An 18,142-nucleotide genomic window follows, 5' to 3' on the forward strand; every position below is an offset into this window, starting at 1 on the left:
CGAAACAAACAAAACGACGAGAGTGATTATAGTACCTCACGGCGACGTTTTGGAATCGTATTTCAATTTTCACGAAACAAACAGCAAATTGACTTTCGAAGAGGATTCGCGAAGACACGCACGATTTACGATCGAGAAATGATCTTAAAGAAGAGAGAAAGAGAGAGAGAGAGAGAGAGAGAGAGATAGAAAGAGAAATAGAAACATAGAAAGAGAAAGAGAAAGAGAAAGAGAAAGAGCGCCTTGACCTAAGCACCAAGCGACACGAATATTTACGCGCTCGTTCTAAACGTCGAGACCATCTTTCTCCTTCTCTTTCTCTTTCTCTCTGTTCTATCTCTTGTTCGCACGTTTAAGAGAGAGAGAGAGAGAAAGAGAGACAGATTCGAGTGGCTCTCGGAGTACGCGACACGCACGAGCTCGCGGGCAAGAGCGGTGAGATATATACGCGTAATGTAGCGCGATAACATGAGTTTCGGAGTAATTGTTTACGCGTGCCAAGTGAGTTATTTGGCACGTGGCCATCGCTGGGAGCGGGGGAAGGGGAACGAACGTCACCCACGTGGTCGGCCGACTGCCCGCGGGACTCTCCTTCCTTTTGGTCTCTTTCCTTGCTCTTTTCGTTTCTCTTCTCCCTTTCGTTCTTTCGTTCGTTCCATCTCTTTCTCTTTCCCTCTCTCTGTCTCCCTCTTGCTGATGTTAACACGTACCCCAACACGTTCGCAACTTTGTCTTTACGTGTAATTTCGTACGATCCAGTACTCCTTTCTCTTCCTTTACTACAACGATATATAGATGAAGCATCATTAAAGGGAAAGGAACTCGTTAAACACACACTGAACCAGGAAGTAAAAGTATTTTCTTTATCCATTTTCTTTTTGTTAGATCGAAGTCGTTGGTAAAAATGTCGTCGATGGTGATCCTACGACGAAAAGAAAGGAAGGAAGAAAGAAAGAAAAAGAGAGGGAAGAATGGAAGGGAAGGGAGAGAAGAGAAAAATGAGAAGAAGGATCGTAGGCGAGCGGGATCGTGCTGGAGAAGAAGGAGGAGTCGAGTCGTCCTTCGTTGGCTGAGGTGGTGGTGGCGGTTGCAGTGGTGGGGGTACGAAATAAGGGTAGTTTGCGGGGGCGGGAGCGGAGGTTCGTCAGTTTCCGGGTTGTTCCGGAGGGTTTGCGGGGGTGGTGGTCGCGCTCGCGGCTGTGGGGGCGGGCAGGAGCCGCGAGCCACGACACGACGAAGCGTCGCGACGTCAGTAGAGCGCCGCGCTATCGACCACCACCACGAGACCATCGTTGTCGTCGTCGTCGTCGTCATCGTCGTCGTCGTCGTCGTCGTCGTTCGCCGTCTTCGTCCTCTTCGGAATTGTCGTCCTTAATCATTTCTCTCGTGTCGATCGTTCTCGTTCTCATCATCAGTAGCAAACGATCGGTTCATCGCGTAACGTCGTTCGTCGTTAAAGTCGAAGGAAATATTTTCTCTGGCCAATAACAAATATAAACTTAGACCGGGAAATTCCTCGTGTATCGTACCGGTCGGCACGTAGTCGCGATAAAAAGTGGCAGGAGTAAGAAGGAAAGTGGCAGGATCGAAAGTGGAGTCGTGGTACGGTGGAAGACGGTGCGATCAGGCAGGGATCAAGATTTCGATCAACCTGTTCGAGCCGGTGCCACGAGGATCCTGCGGCTACGGGCCGCTGCGTGCACGCGCCTCCTCCGTGGGCTCGCGCCTGATCCTCAAGAGCACCGCCGCCGCTAGTAGTAGTAGTAGTAGTAGTAGTAGTAGTAGTAGTAGTAGTAGTAGCGGTAGCAGTAGTACTAGTAGTAGTACTAGCAGCGGCAGCAGTAGCACCAGTGGTACTATCACCACCGACAGAAACGCGGATTCCTATCGCGCGAACGCGGTTCATGCGTGCGTAAGTGGATACTTGCTCGAGTGCCAGCAGTCCTCCTCTAACTACAGCCACGAGCCACCCCGTGTGAGACCCAATGACTGTCCATCCAGGGACCACGGGACACACATGTTCGTTATAAGGTCAGTGCACGATATACTTTCTCGCGTGGTATTTTTCTTTCTTCTATTTCTTTTTTTATCTGTTTCTTTCTTTCTTTCTTTTTTCGTTCTTTTGCTTTCTCTTCATATCTTGCATCTTGAAAGACAGCGAGGATATAATAAGAGCGTTGCTGTCTTTGTTTCTTCGGCAGACGAACGTATTCCCAAGCGCGTGGCTCCGTTTCTTTTTCTTTTTTTTTTTTTTTGTAAATAGAAGGTTTTTTTTTAAATTCTTTCACTCTCTCCTTCTCTCTCTCTCTCTCTCTCTCTCTCTCGTTTTGATAGTATCTTCCCTGATGTGAAACGTTTGGATAGTGATTAATAGTGGCCAACTTTCCTTCCACTCTTTTCCTTTCATCGGAAAAGCCGTAGATCCTCAAGACAGAGAAAGCATAAACCGCGCAGAGAGGAAAGATAAAGGAAGAAAGAGCAAGGACCGAGGGAGAGAGAGAGAGAGAGAAAGAGAGAGAGAGAGAAGAGAAGAGAAAAGGCGAGAATTTGCTAGCGGCAGCGAGAAGAGTCGTGGCTGCCTTCGGCCGGCCGTTGCTACTGCCGCTGCCGTCACCACCGCCGCCGTCACCACCGCCGTCGGTTCCTCCAAGGCTGCTGGATTAAAGAGATAGACTCGTTTCGAGTTCCTTTCTCGTTAGCTTTCTCGCGTGGTACGCAATCCAGTAGCAGTAATAGCAACTGCAACACTTGGGAAATCTTCATTCGAGCATTACAAACGATCTCTTTACATTATTCGTAATAGCCCGTTTAATACAACTACCGTTAAGATCCTCTTGACGACGATTTAATCTGCGATGGAGGAGGATCTTATTAGATTCTCCGGATGATTCTTCGCCATTGGATGGAAACCATTCACGGAGTCGTACGTTTAACTTGCAAACTCTTCGGAGGGATGCATTAGCCCGATGACTAATCGAATCGCGTGAGATACAAATGGATGGAACGACGCGCGGCAAAGTGCGAAATACCAGAGCGAAGGAGTCACTTTCTCGTGGTCTTCGTCGTTTTCGTCGTCGTCGTCGTCGTCGTCGTCTTCTTCTTCTTCGTCTTCGTCGTCGTTGTTGTTGTTGTTGTTATCGTCGTCTTCATCTTCGTCTTCGTTTTCAGTGGTACCGCCGTTACATCGAGTCATCCCTCTTAGACGGTGAAAAAGCTTTCAGCGAATCCTTTCAGAAGTAGAGTTAAGCAAATGGAACTTTTTATTTGATATTTTTCTTTTCTTTCTCACTGGAAAGGAACTTTACTTAACGCCAGACCACTGCCAGTGATAATAACTTTAGTTGCATGATCGATTACGTCTGACTAGATCGATTCTCGACTACTTGTCGATTAACTTTCTAACGTCACGATCAATGTTCGTCCTATCGACGATATTTAAATCACTTGCTTACGTTCGCGAATAAAGAGAAAAGATAAAAATAGAAGAAAGGGAAACAGATTCGGAAACAGGTTCGCAGAAGGATAAAAGAGGAAGGAAAGAAGGAAGAAAGGAAGGAAAGAAGAAAGGAAGAAATAAAGGAAGGAAGGAAGAAAAGAAAGAAGGAAGGTCGAACCCCTCGCGCGTAGACACTCGGTCGCACGACGATGATGGCTCTTACGCCTTGTCAAGCCTCGTCAAAAGGGAAACCCTCCGCAATATTTCCGAGTCAACGACGCTCAGGCTCGTTCGCAAATCCCGTCGTTTTGCCCGACAAAGGGCCATGAGCGGGTATCGCGCGACTTTCCGTCACGGTTACCAAAGGAACCCACGAACTACTACTACTACTACTACTACTACTACTACTACTACTATTACTACTACTACTGCTGCTGCTACTACTACTACTACTACTACTGCTACTACTACTACTACCCTTAACTCAACTCATCCCATTCCGTTCCCCATATGCACGCTCTTCGTTCGCGATATCGTCGAAAGAGACGTCGACCAATTCCAATGTGTCGTCTCCAGGTTCTTCGACCTCATCGAAGAATTGAATTTCTTTTTACTCACGGACGCGAGAAAGTTGGACGTTTTCTACCTCTCTCTTTCCCTTTCTTTCTCTTTCTCTTTCTCTCATCTAGCTTTGGAGAAGATATATTATCGTTTCCGTTCGAAACGTTTTGGCTCGGCGCGATACGATGACGTAACATTTCGTGTGGTAACCGCGATCAATTTCGCGATTAGATTCTTTCGATCATTCGATAAGAGCATATACCGTGACTCTTCTTCCATTATTTTCGATTAGACGTAGCCACGTGTGATTGTAAACGTTTTCTCTCTTTTCCTCTCTCTCTCTCTCTCTCTCTATCTCTCTCGTAAAACTTCAAAACGGTAATGAACGGTAATCGATAGTTTCGTCGTACTTTGCAAAAGCGTTTCGCTAGAAAGAACATTAAATCTTTGATTCGTTTTCCTTTAAATAATTAAGGAAAATCGTAAAAGAATTTTTACGACGTTCGTTAAATATTTCGTTTGTTTTTATCCGGGCAATGCAAATTCGTGATATTAGGTGCACGCGAGCACCCTATTTCGCGAGGATTAGCGAAGGAAGAAAAATGGAAAGAGTGCTCGTGCTCTCGATTAAGAGTCCAATCCGAATTAAAAGGATTCTTATGCTTGGCAAAGTCGAAGCAGGCTGCCAATAGTAGTACTTCCGGTCTTTGGGTTAGCAAACTGGAATAGGTACTTACATATATACTTTGACCCGACGCGTATATTACAGGGTCGAACCAGTTTAGCAAGTACCGGCCTTCTATCTAGGTACCGGATAAGAAATAGATAAGGAACGAAGGCCAGAAAGAGGAAAGTAGGAAAGAAAGAAAGAAAGAAAGAAAGAAATAAAGAAAAGAAGTAAAAGAGAAAGAGGCCGGCAAAGCTTTCATCGCGTTGAATTTCAAATCGGCAGCGCATCCCCGGGAGGAATTGGCGTTCGTCCAATCGCGATTCTACGTTTACCTGCTCGCACTCCCTCTGTTTTTCTTCCATCCTTTTCTATCTCTTTCTTTTCTTCCGCTCTTTTCTACTAGATATGCCTCTTTCTCTCTATCTCTCTTTTTTTCTTTGGAAAAGTGGGTCGTTTCGAATGTAGATCCGGAGTATCGAGAGATACTAGAGAAGCATAAGAGAGAAAGAGAGAGAGAGAGAGAGAGAGAGAGAGAAAGAGAGAAAGAGAGAGAGTAAGAAGAAAGAAGGACATCGCAAGAGGACATCGAAGAAAAGATCCGAGAAAGGGCACGAGCCAAGAAGAAGAGAGACAAGCGGGGCCTTGACTTGGTCACCCTGAAGCTTCGAGTATCACGATGGAGTCCGTGCCTTCGCATACGATGCGCCTCTTACGTTCGTTTCTTACCTTCATCCTTTTCTTTCTCACGCTTCTACTCTTCCTTTTCAATTTCCCTCTCTCTCTCTCTCTCTCTCTCTCTTTCTCTTTCTTTCTTTTGCTACTCGTCTACGATGAAAGAACAGAGAGAAAAAGAAAGAGAGAGGAGGTAGTGAGAGAGAATAGGTACATAGGTACCTACGTGCGAAGATACCAAAGCGTAGGACAACGAAGCAGGTTGTGTGTACCTATGTAGGTATCTACTCGGTTGTGAATCACGAAACGAGGATGAGCATTGTCGTCGCACGTATTTCCGTTTCGAAGAGAAGAGCGAATACCTACCTCTACCTAGCTTCGTCGAGTACAAATGTTCATTATTAAAATGACGTAGGTACCTACTTTTTTTTCTTTCTCTTTGTCTCTCTCTCTCTCTCTCTCTTTTTATTTATTTATCTTTTATTTATTTTTTCTTTTTTTTGTACTCGAAGCAATGGTTCATCGAGGTCAACGTTTTACATCAACGAGCTTCTTCGATGAGTTTCCGACAAGACAGGTTCGTTCTTCGTTTTTCTCTTTCTGTTTGATTTTTTTTCTTTTTTTCTTTCTTTCTCTCTTGCCATTGTCCTCGTCGGCACATATCCTCACCCCGCGGCCATAAATAATACATGCGATCAAGCCGCTTACACCGAAATGTGCCGCGAACGGTCAACGAGATTGACGTTTACGCGAGGTGCACGCTTCGTTATTTATTTGCGAACCTTCCAAAGTATTTTTCGCCATTCTGATGCGCCATGATACTCGATGGTTCGGTCCTGTCAAAATGAGAGATAGCAGAAAAGAAAGAGGGCTCGGGTTTACTTCGAGAATTAAAGATTGTTCTGAGAGAGTTTCTACCGTTAGGATCTAGCGATCGAAAAGATCGAAAAGAGAAAAAATCGATTATCATCGATTGTCATTTATAGGTGATAATATTAAAAGATATCAATAGAATCGGCTCTTTCTCTCTCTGAATTTTTTTACTTCTTCCTTTTTGCAAGGAAGCCGCGGCTTCTCTTTCAAAGAGTCACGCGCAAATCCAGCTTATTAATTTTTTTCACAATTCTCGCTTTCTCGCTATAAAGAAGGGCCGTGGAATGTAAAATAACGGAAAGGAGGAAAGAGTCAAGTTTTCTTCGGGACTTCGTCGAAAGAACGTTGTCATTGGTAGTAAGCTAAAAGAATTTAAAGCTTCGCCCGTTCCGAGATATTCGACCTTCGGAAAACAAACGTGGGAAGTATCGATGCGTTCTACTCTTTGTGTTCCTTCGACAATAAAAGCCGCCTTTCCAATAAGCGATTGGCCTCTCTTCGCGAACCATCGGCCATTTCTACGCTCTGGAATATCCTTCGACTGCGAATCACGTAATTCTTAGGAAGGTGAAAACAAGCGATGTCTGTGTAGGGAGCGTTATTTATCGTCGCTGTTACGGAGGTACCGCTCGTTAAAAATTCATCGACGGTAAGTTACGTAGAGAAAAGAGAAAGAAAGAGAGAAAGAGAGAGAAAAAAAGAAAGAAGTTTACGTAACACAGAAAACAAACGACTCGGATAAAATGGTACTCCTTGGAGTCTTCGACCTGTAGACGAAGCAGCGATTCAAAAGAGAATTACCCATTTAATTTTCTATATACAATATTATCATTTTTGTAAAACTTCAATAATATATATCCAAACACAAACGCGAATCAATAAAAATGTTCATTGAATCATTCAGATGGTTATTTTCATCAGTATATATTTCATCGACGAGTCGCAATGAATAAATTTGAAGATTTATTATTATCTTCGACGTAAGAAACGAAGAAAGAAAAGGAGTTGGAATCATCGAAAAGATCGATGAAACAACGGCGGCGCCTCTTCAAAATCGTGTCTCGTTATATCGATAGATTATTTTCCCTTGGTCTATCCGATTTTCTCGACGCTATACATAGCGTCGATTCCGGTCGAGACAGAAGGCATCGATCTGTTTTCCTCGTCGCGTTCCCACGTCGACGAGAACCGAGTATATCGAATCTTGACGTAATCTTGGGTAAGATGGAAAAGGTGAATGACCTGGTCTCGCGTAATCTTCATTATCATTTTCTTTCGGAAACTTACGACCGTATGAGAAGACAAAAGAGAAAGAGAGGGAGAAAGAGAAAGAGAGTGGATTTATACGTTGACATAGAAAGAAGCATTGATGTTCATACACACACATAGATACATACATACATAGATACATACATGTATGCGTACAAACCTATATACTATACGTACGCAAGTACAGTACAAATAGTTACATATCGTACTAGTCGTAAATCTCGAATAAATTTGGAACCGTGAAGACGAAATCATACGACCTGCATCGTTCTATCGGAAAAGAGAAGAAGAGAGAGTGAGAGAGAGAGAGAGAAAGAGATGCATATTTTTAAGGGTACACTCGGTAGAAAGAGAATGGGGTAGCAATATGACTATGGTGGCAGGCAGGTGCCGTTACGAAAGACGTTCGCACTTCTTCGAGGAGCCAAGCGGGCGCTCGCTTGCGTACTTTTAGAACCCACAATAAAGTCAGTTTATTGCGGCTCATTGAGACGGCTATCGCCTTCCGATTGTTGATCCGTGTTCATCGGTGATCGTAAAACGTTCCCCGACGATCCTCACCCCTTCCCCGTTCTCCTTCTACATAACCCATAGTCTTTTTCTTTTGAGTCTTTCGTCTCTTCGAAATTCAACGCAACTCCCTGTCACCGACGCCCACGAACAGTCTCGCACAGTTACTTTCTTTTCTTTTTCTTTCTTTCTTTCTTTCTTTCTTTCTTTCTTTCTTTTTCTTTTTTTCTTCTTTTTCTTCTTCCTCCTATCAGAAGACTTTGCGAGAACGCGACTTTCACGACCGTCCGCGTTTGATTTGAGAAAATACGAACAATCGAAATGGGTTAATGGCGAGAACGTTCGAGATTTCTTCTCTGCCTTTAGCGTTACTTTGTGTCCGATGTTAAAGGCGAATCTCTTTTTCTTTCTCTCTCTCTCTCTCTCTCTCTCTTTTTGTCTTTCTATTTCTCTCTCTTTTTTTTCTGCATTGAGTTATAGGGTATAGCTTAATGGGCGTCGCACGACGAGTGGAAAGAAAGCAGCAAAGCTGCTTTCCGGATTTACCGAGGCGCAAATCGACGGATTTACGGAGGCGTAAGACCTCGAGCGCTTTCTTCTTGCTCGTAAAGTACCGGATAGGCTCGCTGAGGGTGCCTTTTGCTTCCTTCCTTCCTTCCTTCCTTCCTTCGTTCATTCGTTCGTTCCTTCGTGGATTCTCCGAAGGTTAAGACTTTTCCTTCGTAACATTTTTTTCATTTTCTTTCTCTCTCCTCCAGACGAATTATACCCTCAATTTTTTTTATTATCTATTACGGTTTTTATTCTATATTTTTTTTTTTATTTACCAAGGCTCCGTATTTAGAAAAAAAAGAAGAAAAAAAAAGAAATAAATGTAATTATTATACGTAATACACGAGGAAGTTGATAGTATAATATTAGTTTCGAAATGGAACACGAACGAAGCTCTTACGAAATCTTTCCGATCGATAAAGTTCTACTAATTTAATCTCTCTCTTTCTCTCTCTCTCTCTCTCTCTCTCTCTCTTTCTCTCTTTCACTGTCACTATCTATCCCTCTTTTGTCCTATTTTTTTTTCTCTTCTTTGTCTCGGAGCACCGACCTCACGGAGAATTTGCAGTCGAAGGGCCACATCTATTTTTGGTATTATGGGTTTTACTTTTGCAAGGCATTAGAAAAGAACGAGCAGGTAGATCGGATGAGATTTTAGACTTTAAAGGATCGAACTGAGACGAAAATAAGGAGATAGATAAAGGCAGAAAGAGACAGAAGAATGGATGTAGGTACACCGGCGTCAGCTTGGCGTTAGAAAGTTCTTCTCGAAGCGGTGTTTGTTCTAACGCCTTGACTCGTCGTCGTCTGTAGTTATCCAAACGAACGGAACCTACTCACGGGAGCACCTGTGGAGTCCGGCTGCTGGCTGTTGGCTGCTGCTTTTGTTCTTCGAATCTCCTTCTCTTCTCTTCATACCTGTTTCTCTTTTTCTCTCTCTCTCTCTCTCTCTCTCTTTTTCTTTTTTTTTCTTTTTCTTTCTTTCTTTCTCTCTCTCTCTCTCTCTCTCTCTCTATCTCTCTCTCTTTTTTTCTCTCCTTTCCTCTTTCATACCTCAGCACGACCTACCTGTTATACGTTACTTACGCTTAACCGACGGATCATTTAGGACGGTTCGGGTCACTTTAAAGGGATTAGCACAATTTTCGGCACCAAATTCTCAGAGTCGGGCATTCGAGGGTATATAATGACGCTTCACGGTTCCCTCGAAACGTGAGAAAATCTTACGGTTTCTTCGTCATCGTTCTCGTGCGTCTCAATTTCGAGAAAAGTAGAAAAAAATATTTCCTATAACGTAAGTAGTCTTTTTCTCTTTTTTCTTCTTTCTTTTTCACTTTTTTTTTCTCTTCTTCCGTTCTCCTTTCTTTTTCTCTCACGAATCATTCATAAACGCCTACCGTCGTCTCGTGATATTTCCGGAGATTCATCGTTTACGTTTTATTCTGGTAAGCCCGATAAAAAAAAAAAAAAAAGAGAGAAAAGGTAGACTTATCTTCTCATATATCATAATGTTCTCTTTCTTTTTTATCGCGATATCTTACGGATCTAATTTTAGATGTTAACCGAGGCGAGAATATTTTTACGATCATTCGGAGTCCGAAATAAGCTGTGCCCGATTACTTATCTTCCTCCTTTTCTACTAGTCCAACAATAGTTATTCGACCGTGCCATAAATTCTCCTGACTTGTTGTCTCGATACGCGTTCGGGCTCATTTAGAAAACATTGAGACTCATTTCTTTCACTCCCTCCTTCAATTTCTAATACTAAACGCATTTCCCTCAACCAGGACGATTTTCGTCAGAAGACATATGCTCGTAAATATAAGTTTTTCGGTAAACAGGCTACGGGAAAGCAGGCTAGATGGGGAGGGGAAGAGGGGGAGTGGAAGAAGAAGAAGAAGAAGAAGAAGAAGAAGAAACAAGCGGAAGCTTCTAAAAGATCGGACCAGGCGCGTTCGTCACAAAACCGACGTAAATAGAACGCGCTTACGCTTTCGAGATGAAAACAATCGTAACTCTGAAAAGTGAGCTCTCTCTCTCTCTCTCTCTCTCTCTCTCTCTCTCTCTTTCGAATTTGGAAAAGCTGTTTAATTTATCGAGAAATAGCGAGATGCTGACAAAGTGGATAAGAGATCATCGATCTTAGTCCAACGAAGAGGAAGAAAAAGATAGCGTGTCTTCCGATAATATTTTTTCTTTAAGTTAGAAAGAAAGAGAAAGAAAGAAAGAAAGAGAGAGAGAGAGAGGGGAAAGAAAATGAGAAAAACTAGGAAAACTTCGTGAAACTCGATCGACCGTCACCGAAGTGGAACGAAGACGAACGTCCGAGCTAATCGAGTGACTATGCGTTCCATATTGGAAAAAGGGGGGAGAGATGGGTTTGAAGAGGGTGCAGGAGAATAGATAGGGGAGAGAAACCCGCGAGGCTCGTTCCTTGGAAAAAGCAACGAAGAATTTCGATTCACGGTTCGAGACTTTTGATCTCTATTCTCTTTCTCTGTCTTTCGCTTTCTCAAAGTTCTCTAGTTAGAGACAGTTATAAATTTGTCCCCTTGGGGAAAACAAGCGATGCGATGCGATGCGATGCGAACGCAACCACCCACCCTCGACTCTCTACCACCATCATTGCTACCACTACCCTTCTTCTTCTTCTTCTTCTTCTTCTTCTTCTTCGTATACGAAAGAGGTTAGCAAGAGTTCGTAAATGCATCCATGCACGCGTATTTTATGGTCGACGATTCTTTCTCTTTCTCTTTCTTTTTCTCTCTCTTTTTCTTTCTTACACGTCTCGGATATTTACGCAACGATGGATTCTTTTTCGAAATACTTAAAAGTTCGACGATTTGTCGTTCGAGTCGAAGTCGATAAAGCCTCGAGAGTTTCTCGTCGTCGCGTCGTGTTACCGGCTTTTTGAGAAGGAACGATCGTGACGTGGAAAGAGTGAAGGGAAAAAAAGAAAAAGAGGGAGAGAGAGAGAGAGAGAGAGAGAGAGAGAGAGAGAGAGAGATAGAGAGATAGATAGAGAGATTTACGAAAATCATCGAAAGAGTAGGAAAGGGAATGGATGAAGGAGACTCGTATAGAAGAACTTAATCGCGTAAAATCCTTAAAGTTCACCCTTCACGACGCGATGCACTTTGATCATAGAATTTATGTTCGGGGTGCAATGTACCACCATTAAATCCTGTGCTCGTCGGTGCGTGTCGTGGAAAAATTCATCGTGGAGACGCGAAGGCGGACTTTTTCTCTTTCTTCCTCTCTCTCTCTCTCTCTCTCTCTCTCTCTCTCTCTCTCTCCTCTTCTTTGCGCTCTTTCTCCCGTACATCGATCAGAGCAAAAGGTTTGAGAAAAGAAGGCGAAAGGGACGAAAGATTTCTTTCCTCTGTCATCGTCGTAAGAAAATATTATTCTTCGCTTTGGCTTCTCTCGCAAACGATGGCGAATCTTTTCTAGAGAAGCACATCTTTGCAAAAACTTTCATTCGGAGAAACCGAGAGTTAGTAGGTAGGTATTGCCTTTCGTTGTAAAGGATTATGGAGGTTCAAAGGATCGTTCAAAGTATTACAAGATTATTTTCTCTAACAGTACCTATGTATGTAGCTACGTGCATGCTTGTACGTAAGTTTAATAGGTTTTATTCCATTTAATGAGAGAATTCAATATGGTATAGAATATGATTTAAAGTTATCGACGTAGATATCTTTCTATCAGAAAATTCAAGTGAGAGTGAAAACGATTATACACCGTATAGAAAGATAGGAGAAAAGCTAAAAGAAAAGAAGAGCATTGGCCTCGTGGCCATCTTTACGGGTCGACGACTAAAGTCAGCAAAGACAATGAAAACATCTCGATAAATCAGGAGAGACGACCGGTAAAGAGATTAGTAGAGCTTACAAGGCATTACCGGCTGGAGGAGAGACAAGCCGCAGTCATCTCGACTTCGAAGTTGGCTAATCTCTTCCAGTCTCGTCTTTCTTCCTCTTTCTTTCTCTTTCTTTCTCTTTCCTTCTCTTTCTCTTTTCTCCATCTTCTTTCCTTCCTGATCCCGAGTCTCTCTTGGGATCTCTCTTTTCTCTCTTTCTTTGGGAGTCACTCTCTGCGCGGAGTTAACCACCCGTGAAGCGGCACAATATATCTCAGAGATAATTCGCTTGTTAGGGTCGTCCGCCTTTACATTAATCCATCTACTTGCGGTCTTTCTCGTAGCCGCCTCTTTCGCGCTTCTCTTACCTACGTATAGGTACACGTATAAATACATAGAATCAACGAAGACGACGACAAGATCGGCGAGCGAAAAAAAAAAATTGTCGTCTCAATTTCGTCCTGACGAATTTATCGTACCACCGGTTTTTTGGAGAATTCAAAATCGTTCTCTATAAGATAGATGTATGTACACATTGATCTTATTAATTATAATTAAAATGGAAAGATAGTAAATTATAGAATAATCGTGCTAGTGGAGACGCGTCATTTTGGACCACTTGTACGATCATAGAACTATCATTATAAAGTAATTCGGATATCAGTTATTCTCTTTACAAAAATCGATACTTCGACGGCTTGAAAGATTACAATAAATAAATGATTTATATTAAATTTATTATATATATATATATAAATTTAATTTCAAATTATAATACAATATTAATATATAATTATTATAATTATGATTATAATAAATTTAAATTGTATATATATATATATTTTTTTTTTAATAATAATTTTATATTCAATTTATATATTTAATTGTAAACGTAGCATTAAATCAAATGTTGCACGAACAACATTTGCGTTGTACGTGACTCTTACATACGAAAATAATTTTGATCAGGATTATAAGAGGAGGGCACAACGTCGGTGGGTATACCTACGTCATCGAAAAGGACGCTATTTCGAAGGCTACTCGAAGGTAACTCGGAGAACGGTCGTCGGCAGGGCACTTGTCGTCGTGTCGTTGCCCGCGATATCGCGACTTGCCTGTCACTCTGGTACGATTGATTAGGTTCTCTTCTTGCCATCCTCTCGCCTCGTTCTCACTAATTTGATATACGAAGGGCGGTCCCGCAAAAGGCTACGACGATAAATCTGTAAGAACGATCCCGAACGGGATCAAGGCGTCGTCGAAGGCTCAACCTGTAGTAAGGTAGTTTCGTCTCACCGACGTTACATTTTGTTGAGCCAAACGGCACGGTAGCTCGGACATGCGAGTTCGATGAGAGGAAGACTCGTCGAGCTAAATCGACGAACCGTAACGAGGTTCTCTCTTTCTCTCTTTCTTTCTCTTTCTCTTTCTTTCTTTCTTTCTTTCTTTCTTTCTTTCTTTCTTTCTTTCTTTATTTTTTTCTCTCTGATCGAGAACATATTAACGTAGTTTGCGTTTCAAGTAGAAGGATTACTCTTGTTTCTGATATTTTTACTTTATTTTTTGAATGATTTTCTTCTTACGGGACACGCATGAACGTTTCGCCACGTATCCTTGTACTTTGAGAAAGGAAAAAGAAAGAATAGCACGAGAAGACAAGTTTTCTTGGAAAATGGCCAGATATCTTCGAATTTCTCTTTCTCTTTCTCTTTCTCTTTCTTTTATTTCCCAAGATTTTTCTATTCGCTGACTTCGAAAGCTTCTCTCGTTAAAATTCTCAAGATAATATAAAACGAAATCGTTTTCGTTAAATTATTAAAGGGATCTTACGATCATCGATATACGAACGATTTTTGGATAAGCTTATATTTACAGCTAATGTTTAAATATTATCGAGTATTACGACGCGTTAGTTTGACATGACAGGAGCCGTAAAGCGAAAAGGAAGAGTAGCTATTTATGGTTGGCCCGCGAGGTGCTTCGGATAATCCTCTCGATCGTGCTCGACGTCACGGCGTCGATGCATTAAGACGCTCTTAAATCCCCACCTAATATCCTAAGTATCCTTCTCTCTCTTTATTTCTCTCTCTCTCTCTCTCTCTCTCTCTCTCTCTACTTCTCACAGGCGCGTGCTACCACCGTCTGCTCGCGAGGGCAGGTAGTCTATTAATTTGTCATAAAGCTGGCAAAGACTTGCCGTTGTCCGGAGATAGCTAGGCAGATTTATAGGCCCGGCTTCGTCCGGTCTACGAGCTGTTTGTGCGTGAGCTGCCCACTCTTGGTTTACTCTTTCTCTCTCTTTTTCTCTTTCTCTCTCTCTCTCTCTCTCTCTCTCTCTCTTCCTTTCTCTCTTTCTCAAATATTATTTTCTTCTCTTTAACGGGTGGGCGGTGGTGTATGAGAACCACTGATAAACTCGTCCCTTACTCGCGAGAACGCGAGATAAAACTGTCTTGGCGCCTCGTGAGAAGTTATTTGGGAACCGCCACCACGTGGGAAAAAGGTGGAGGATCGTCCCTTCCTTGACTGATAAGCAACTCGCGTTCCTTCGAAGCTGCACGAGGACATTTCTAACTTGGGAAGGTGATCTCTCTCAGAATCCGACCACCGGTCCAGAATGTAGAAATGAAAGAAGGTAAAGATACCCGTTTCTAATTCTTTGAGTTAAGAAATGTGGAATGCTTGGTTTATATTGGTCATAGTATTCTTGCATCGGTTCGGATTAAAAGATACTCAAAAGGAATTTATATAAATTTATATATGTTTGTAATTAATTCGTCAGGAGAAAATAATACAATAATACTTTACTTACGATCATAGAATGTACCACGTCGAAATGATGAAGCAATTAATAATTAAATAAGCAAATAAGCTTCTATAATCTCATCGAAAACGTTTGATGGCTGATGGTTGATAGCTAATGAGCTCATTCCATTCTCACCTTTTACGCGTGCCATTACGTTTACGTGTTTCACGAAAATTTTCGTAAACAACAACGACGACAACGACGAATACTCGTCCCATTCTTTCTCTCTTTTTCTCTGTTTTCCCTTTTTTTTTCTTTTTTCTTTTTTTTTCATTTTCTACACGAGACGAGATTCTCGATTCGTGTCGTGAGTCTCACGATACGAGTTTCGCGCGTGTACGGACAAAGTGTTCGTTATGCAAATCGCAAGGGAAACACCGAGAAACTTGTCCTTCGTCATTCTCGATCTTCTTCTTCTTCTTCCTCTTATCTTTTTCTTATCTCTTTCGGTGCAGATAAAGATCGAAAGAATAGTCTCTCTCTCTCTCTCTCTATATATATATATATATATATATATATATATATATATATATGTAGAGAGTTGCATAATTCACGTCTTACTGCATTTTTGCAGTCACGTAATTCGCATAAAATTATGTTCGAATTTCTTTTGTTGTCGTTCCGTGGAAAAAAGGTTTGCTCGAAGGGAATAACATAAGTGATTCGAGACGATGATGGTCGGTATCGTAAGATCCCGATGTCGTTCTCTCCACGTTTCTTGATCGATCCAAAGAAAACTATGGGTTCGTGGATCGTTGATAGAGCTCTCGGACAAGCCGAAGAAAAAGAGAAAGAAAGAAAAGTAAAAAAAAAAAAAAGAGAAGGCATCAGAGATACACGTGGGCGTAGGTTGCGACACTTGGACACAGTGATTCTCAATCGATGATATTTCGATCGTTGCAAGAGGAGGATCATCGTCGGGCTCGCTTCGAATTCCACGAAAGATACTTACGAAGGATACAGAGAGAGAGTGGTATTCGTGTCACGTCAATCGTGAACGAGTATCGAAAGCCACGCGACTACGGAATATCGAAATATCTATATTGATATCGATGACGATGCATTCCCAGGATTATTCTCATCGTTTACCTACGTTTCTCCAACGATTTGTTTTTATAATCGCCGACATTCGATTTTTGATCAGAAAGGATAGTTTTCCAAAGAAATTTTGTCGATTTACATGGAAATCAAAAGGTTCGTTGAAAAGTTAAAGTTCTACTAATGCTTTATACGGAAATTCAAAGTAATCTGATAGGATATATACATAGGTATAATATACACATGCACACACATATAGATATATATGTATATGATTCGAAAACGTTGTAAGAAGAAGGAAATTTAGAAGTTTGAAATCTTTTATATTATTTTAATACGCTACCGTTGGTAAACCATCGGCGTATTTCGTCGAGGAAGTTCGCGGACGTTTTCGTCGTCGGACTATCGGCAAGAGTAGCAGTATCGATCGTTTTACGACCTCCTCCAAAAGTCTCTACGATATCCCGATGTCGCTTTTACGGATTACAAATAATTTACGTCAAGCGAGGAAGAGGATTCTTGATAACTTCTTTCAGCGAGTAAGATAGCCGACGAATTAACGCTCGACCTTGCCGGCTTCGAAAGATTCATTAGTTGACTCATTGGACTTCCATCGGCAACGGCATGTAATGGCTTTTCGACTGGTGAGAAAGTATTTTCAATAAAATGGGAAAAGCAGAGAGAGAGAGAGAGAGAGAAAGAGAGAGAGTTAAAGATTTGTAACGAACGATAACGTTCGTGTAGTAGCTTCACGAAAATTTTGTATCGTTGCCAACAGAATGTGTTTCAACAGGAATTTCGTTTCTCTTCTTTATAACGCGATACATCCGAGCTCAATATCGAAAGATTCTATCATTTTTACGAACGACGATCTCTCTCTTTCTCTCTCTCTCTCTCTCTTTTTCTCCATTTGAGAGAGTAAAATCGAGACTCGTTTCGATCGACTGAATGCTTGTACAAAGTTTGACAAAAAAGGAAAAAAAAAAGAAAGAAAAGAAGAAAATTTAAGATAACTGAAAATGAAATATGCCTACCAAATTGTCGGAGAAATTTCTTTCCCGTTCGATGGATCGATTAAAGAAAGTCTTCTTTCGGAGATGATCATTTATGACAGAAAAGTCGAGCATTCTCGCACAATGTAAACGCGAGTCAGTCATTTAACGCTTATGGTGACCGACGCACACCCAAGTTGGACCAATCAATTACCCAAATTGACTCGAAAGGGACGCGTCAACGCTGTGGTATCCACTTCGAGCCGTGTAACGTCATTCCAGATTAGCGTCTCTCTTACCTATCGAGAATCTCTCGGGCCATTTGACTCGGCTCATTTCGACTCGATGAATTTCGCGCGACATTTCGGGTAGACGTTAAGGACTTGAAAAAAATTAACGAGACGATCTTACTTACGAAGCTTCTCTTTCTCTCTCTCTCTCTCTTTCTCTCTTTTTAGCTCCTTTCCTTTTCTTTCCTTTCCTTCTGGCGCCGTTCTCTTACTCTTGGATTTTCCTTTTTAGAAAGGCCCGCGAACACGCTTCCTTCATTATTTCTCTCTTGAAAAGAAAAAGGAAAATAAAATAGATATAATATAGAACGTATGCATGTACATTTTCTTCGTTTCGCATTGTCAGAATCTTTGCCTTGACAAGTTAATTTATTTTATTTAGATTTCCGTAACCCCAAGGAGTTTGGCTCTGGATTCGCGCGAGCACCATTTTCCTGTGTCCCGAATCCATCGTTTTTCAAGGATTCGATTTTTATCAAGGTCCCCGAACGAAGAGAAAAATCCGTACGTGATTATTTTCGTATCGTCTCGTTGAGAGACGATTGGTAAAGGGAGAAAGGTCGAAGAAAAATTGATTTGGTTTCGTTTTAGTCGGTAATAAATAATTCGTA

General features: G+C 41.8%; 1 protein-coding gene across 2 annotated transcripts in view; it reads left to right on the plus strand.

Annotated features, from left to right (window-relative positions):
- The first annotated feature begins 1,241 nt into the window (after positions 1–1,241).
- The window catches only part of LOC122629658 (fibroblast growth factor 17-like), a 95,121-nt gene continuing 78,220 nt past the window's right edge, over positions 1,242–18,142 (plus strand). For both annotated transcript variants that reach the window (XM_043813347.1, XM_043813349.1), the window contains exon 1: positions 1,242–2,031. Coding sequence is in view for 1 of the 2 variants with exons in the window: in XM_043813349.1 (XP_043669284.1) it covers positions 2,018–2,031 (14 nt within the window). In the remaining variant the exon portion in view is untranslated. The remainder of the gene's footprint in view (positions 2,032–18,142) is intronic.

The sequence above is a fragment of the Vespula pensylvanica genome, chromosome 5 (assembly GCF_014466175.1).
Source record: "Vespula pensylvanica isolate Volc-1 chromosome 5, ASM1446617v1, whole genome shotgun sequence".
NCBI lineage: Eukaryota > Metazoa > Arthropoda > Insecta > Hymenoptera > Vespidae > Vespula > Vespula pensylvanica.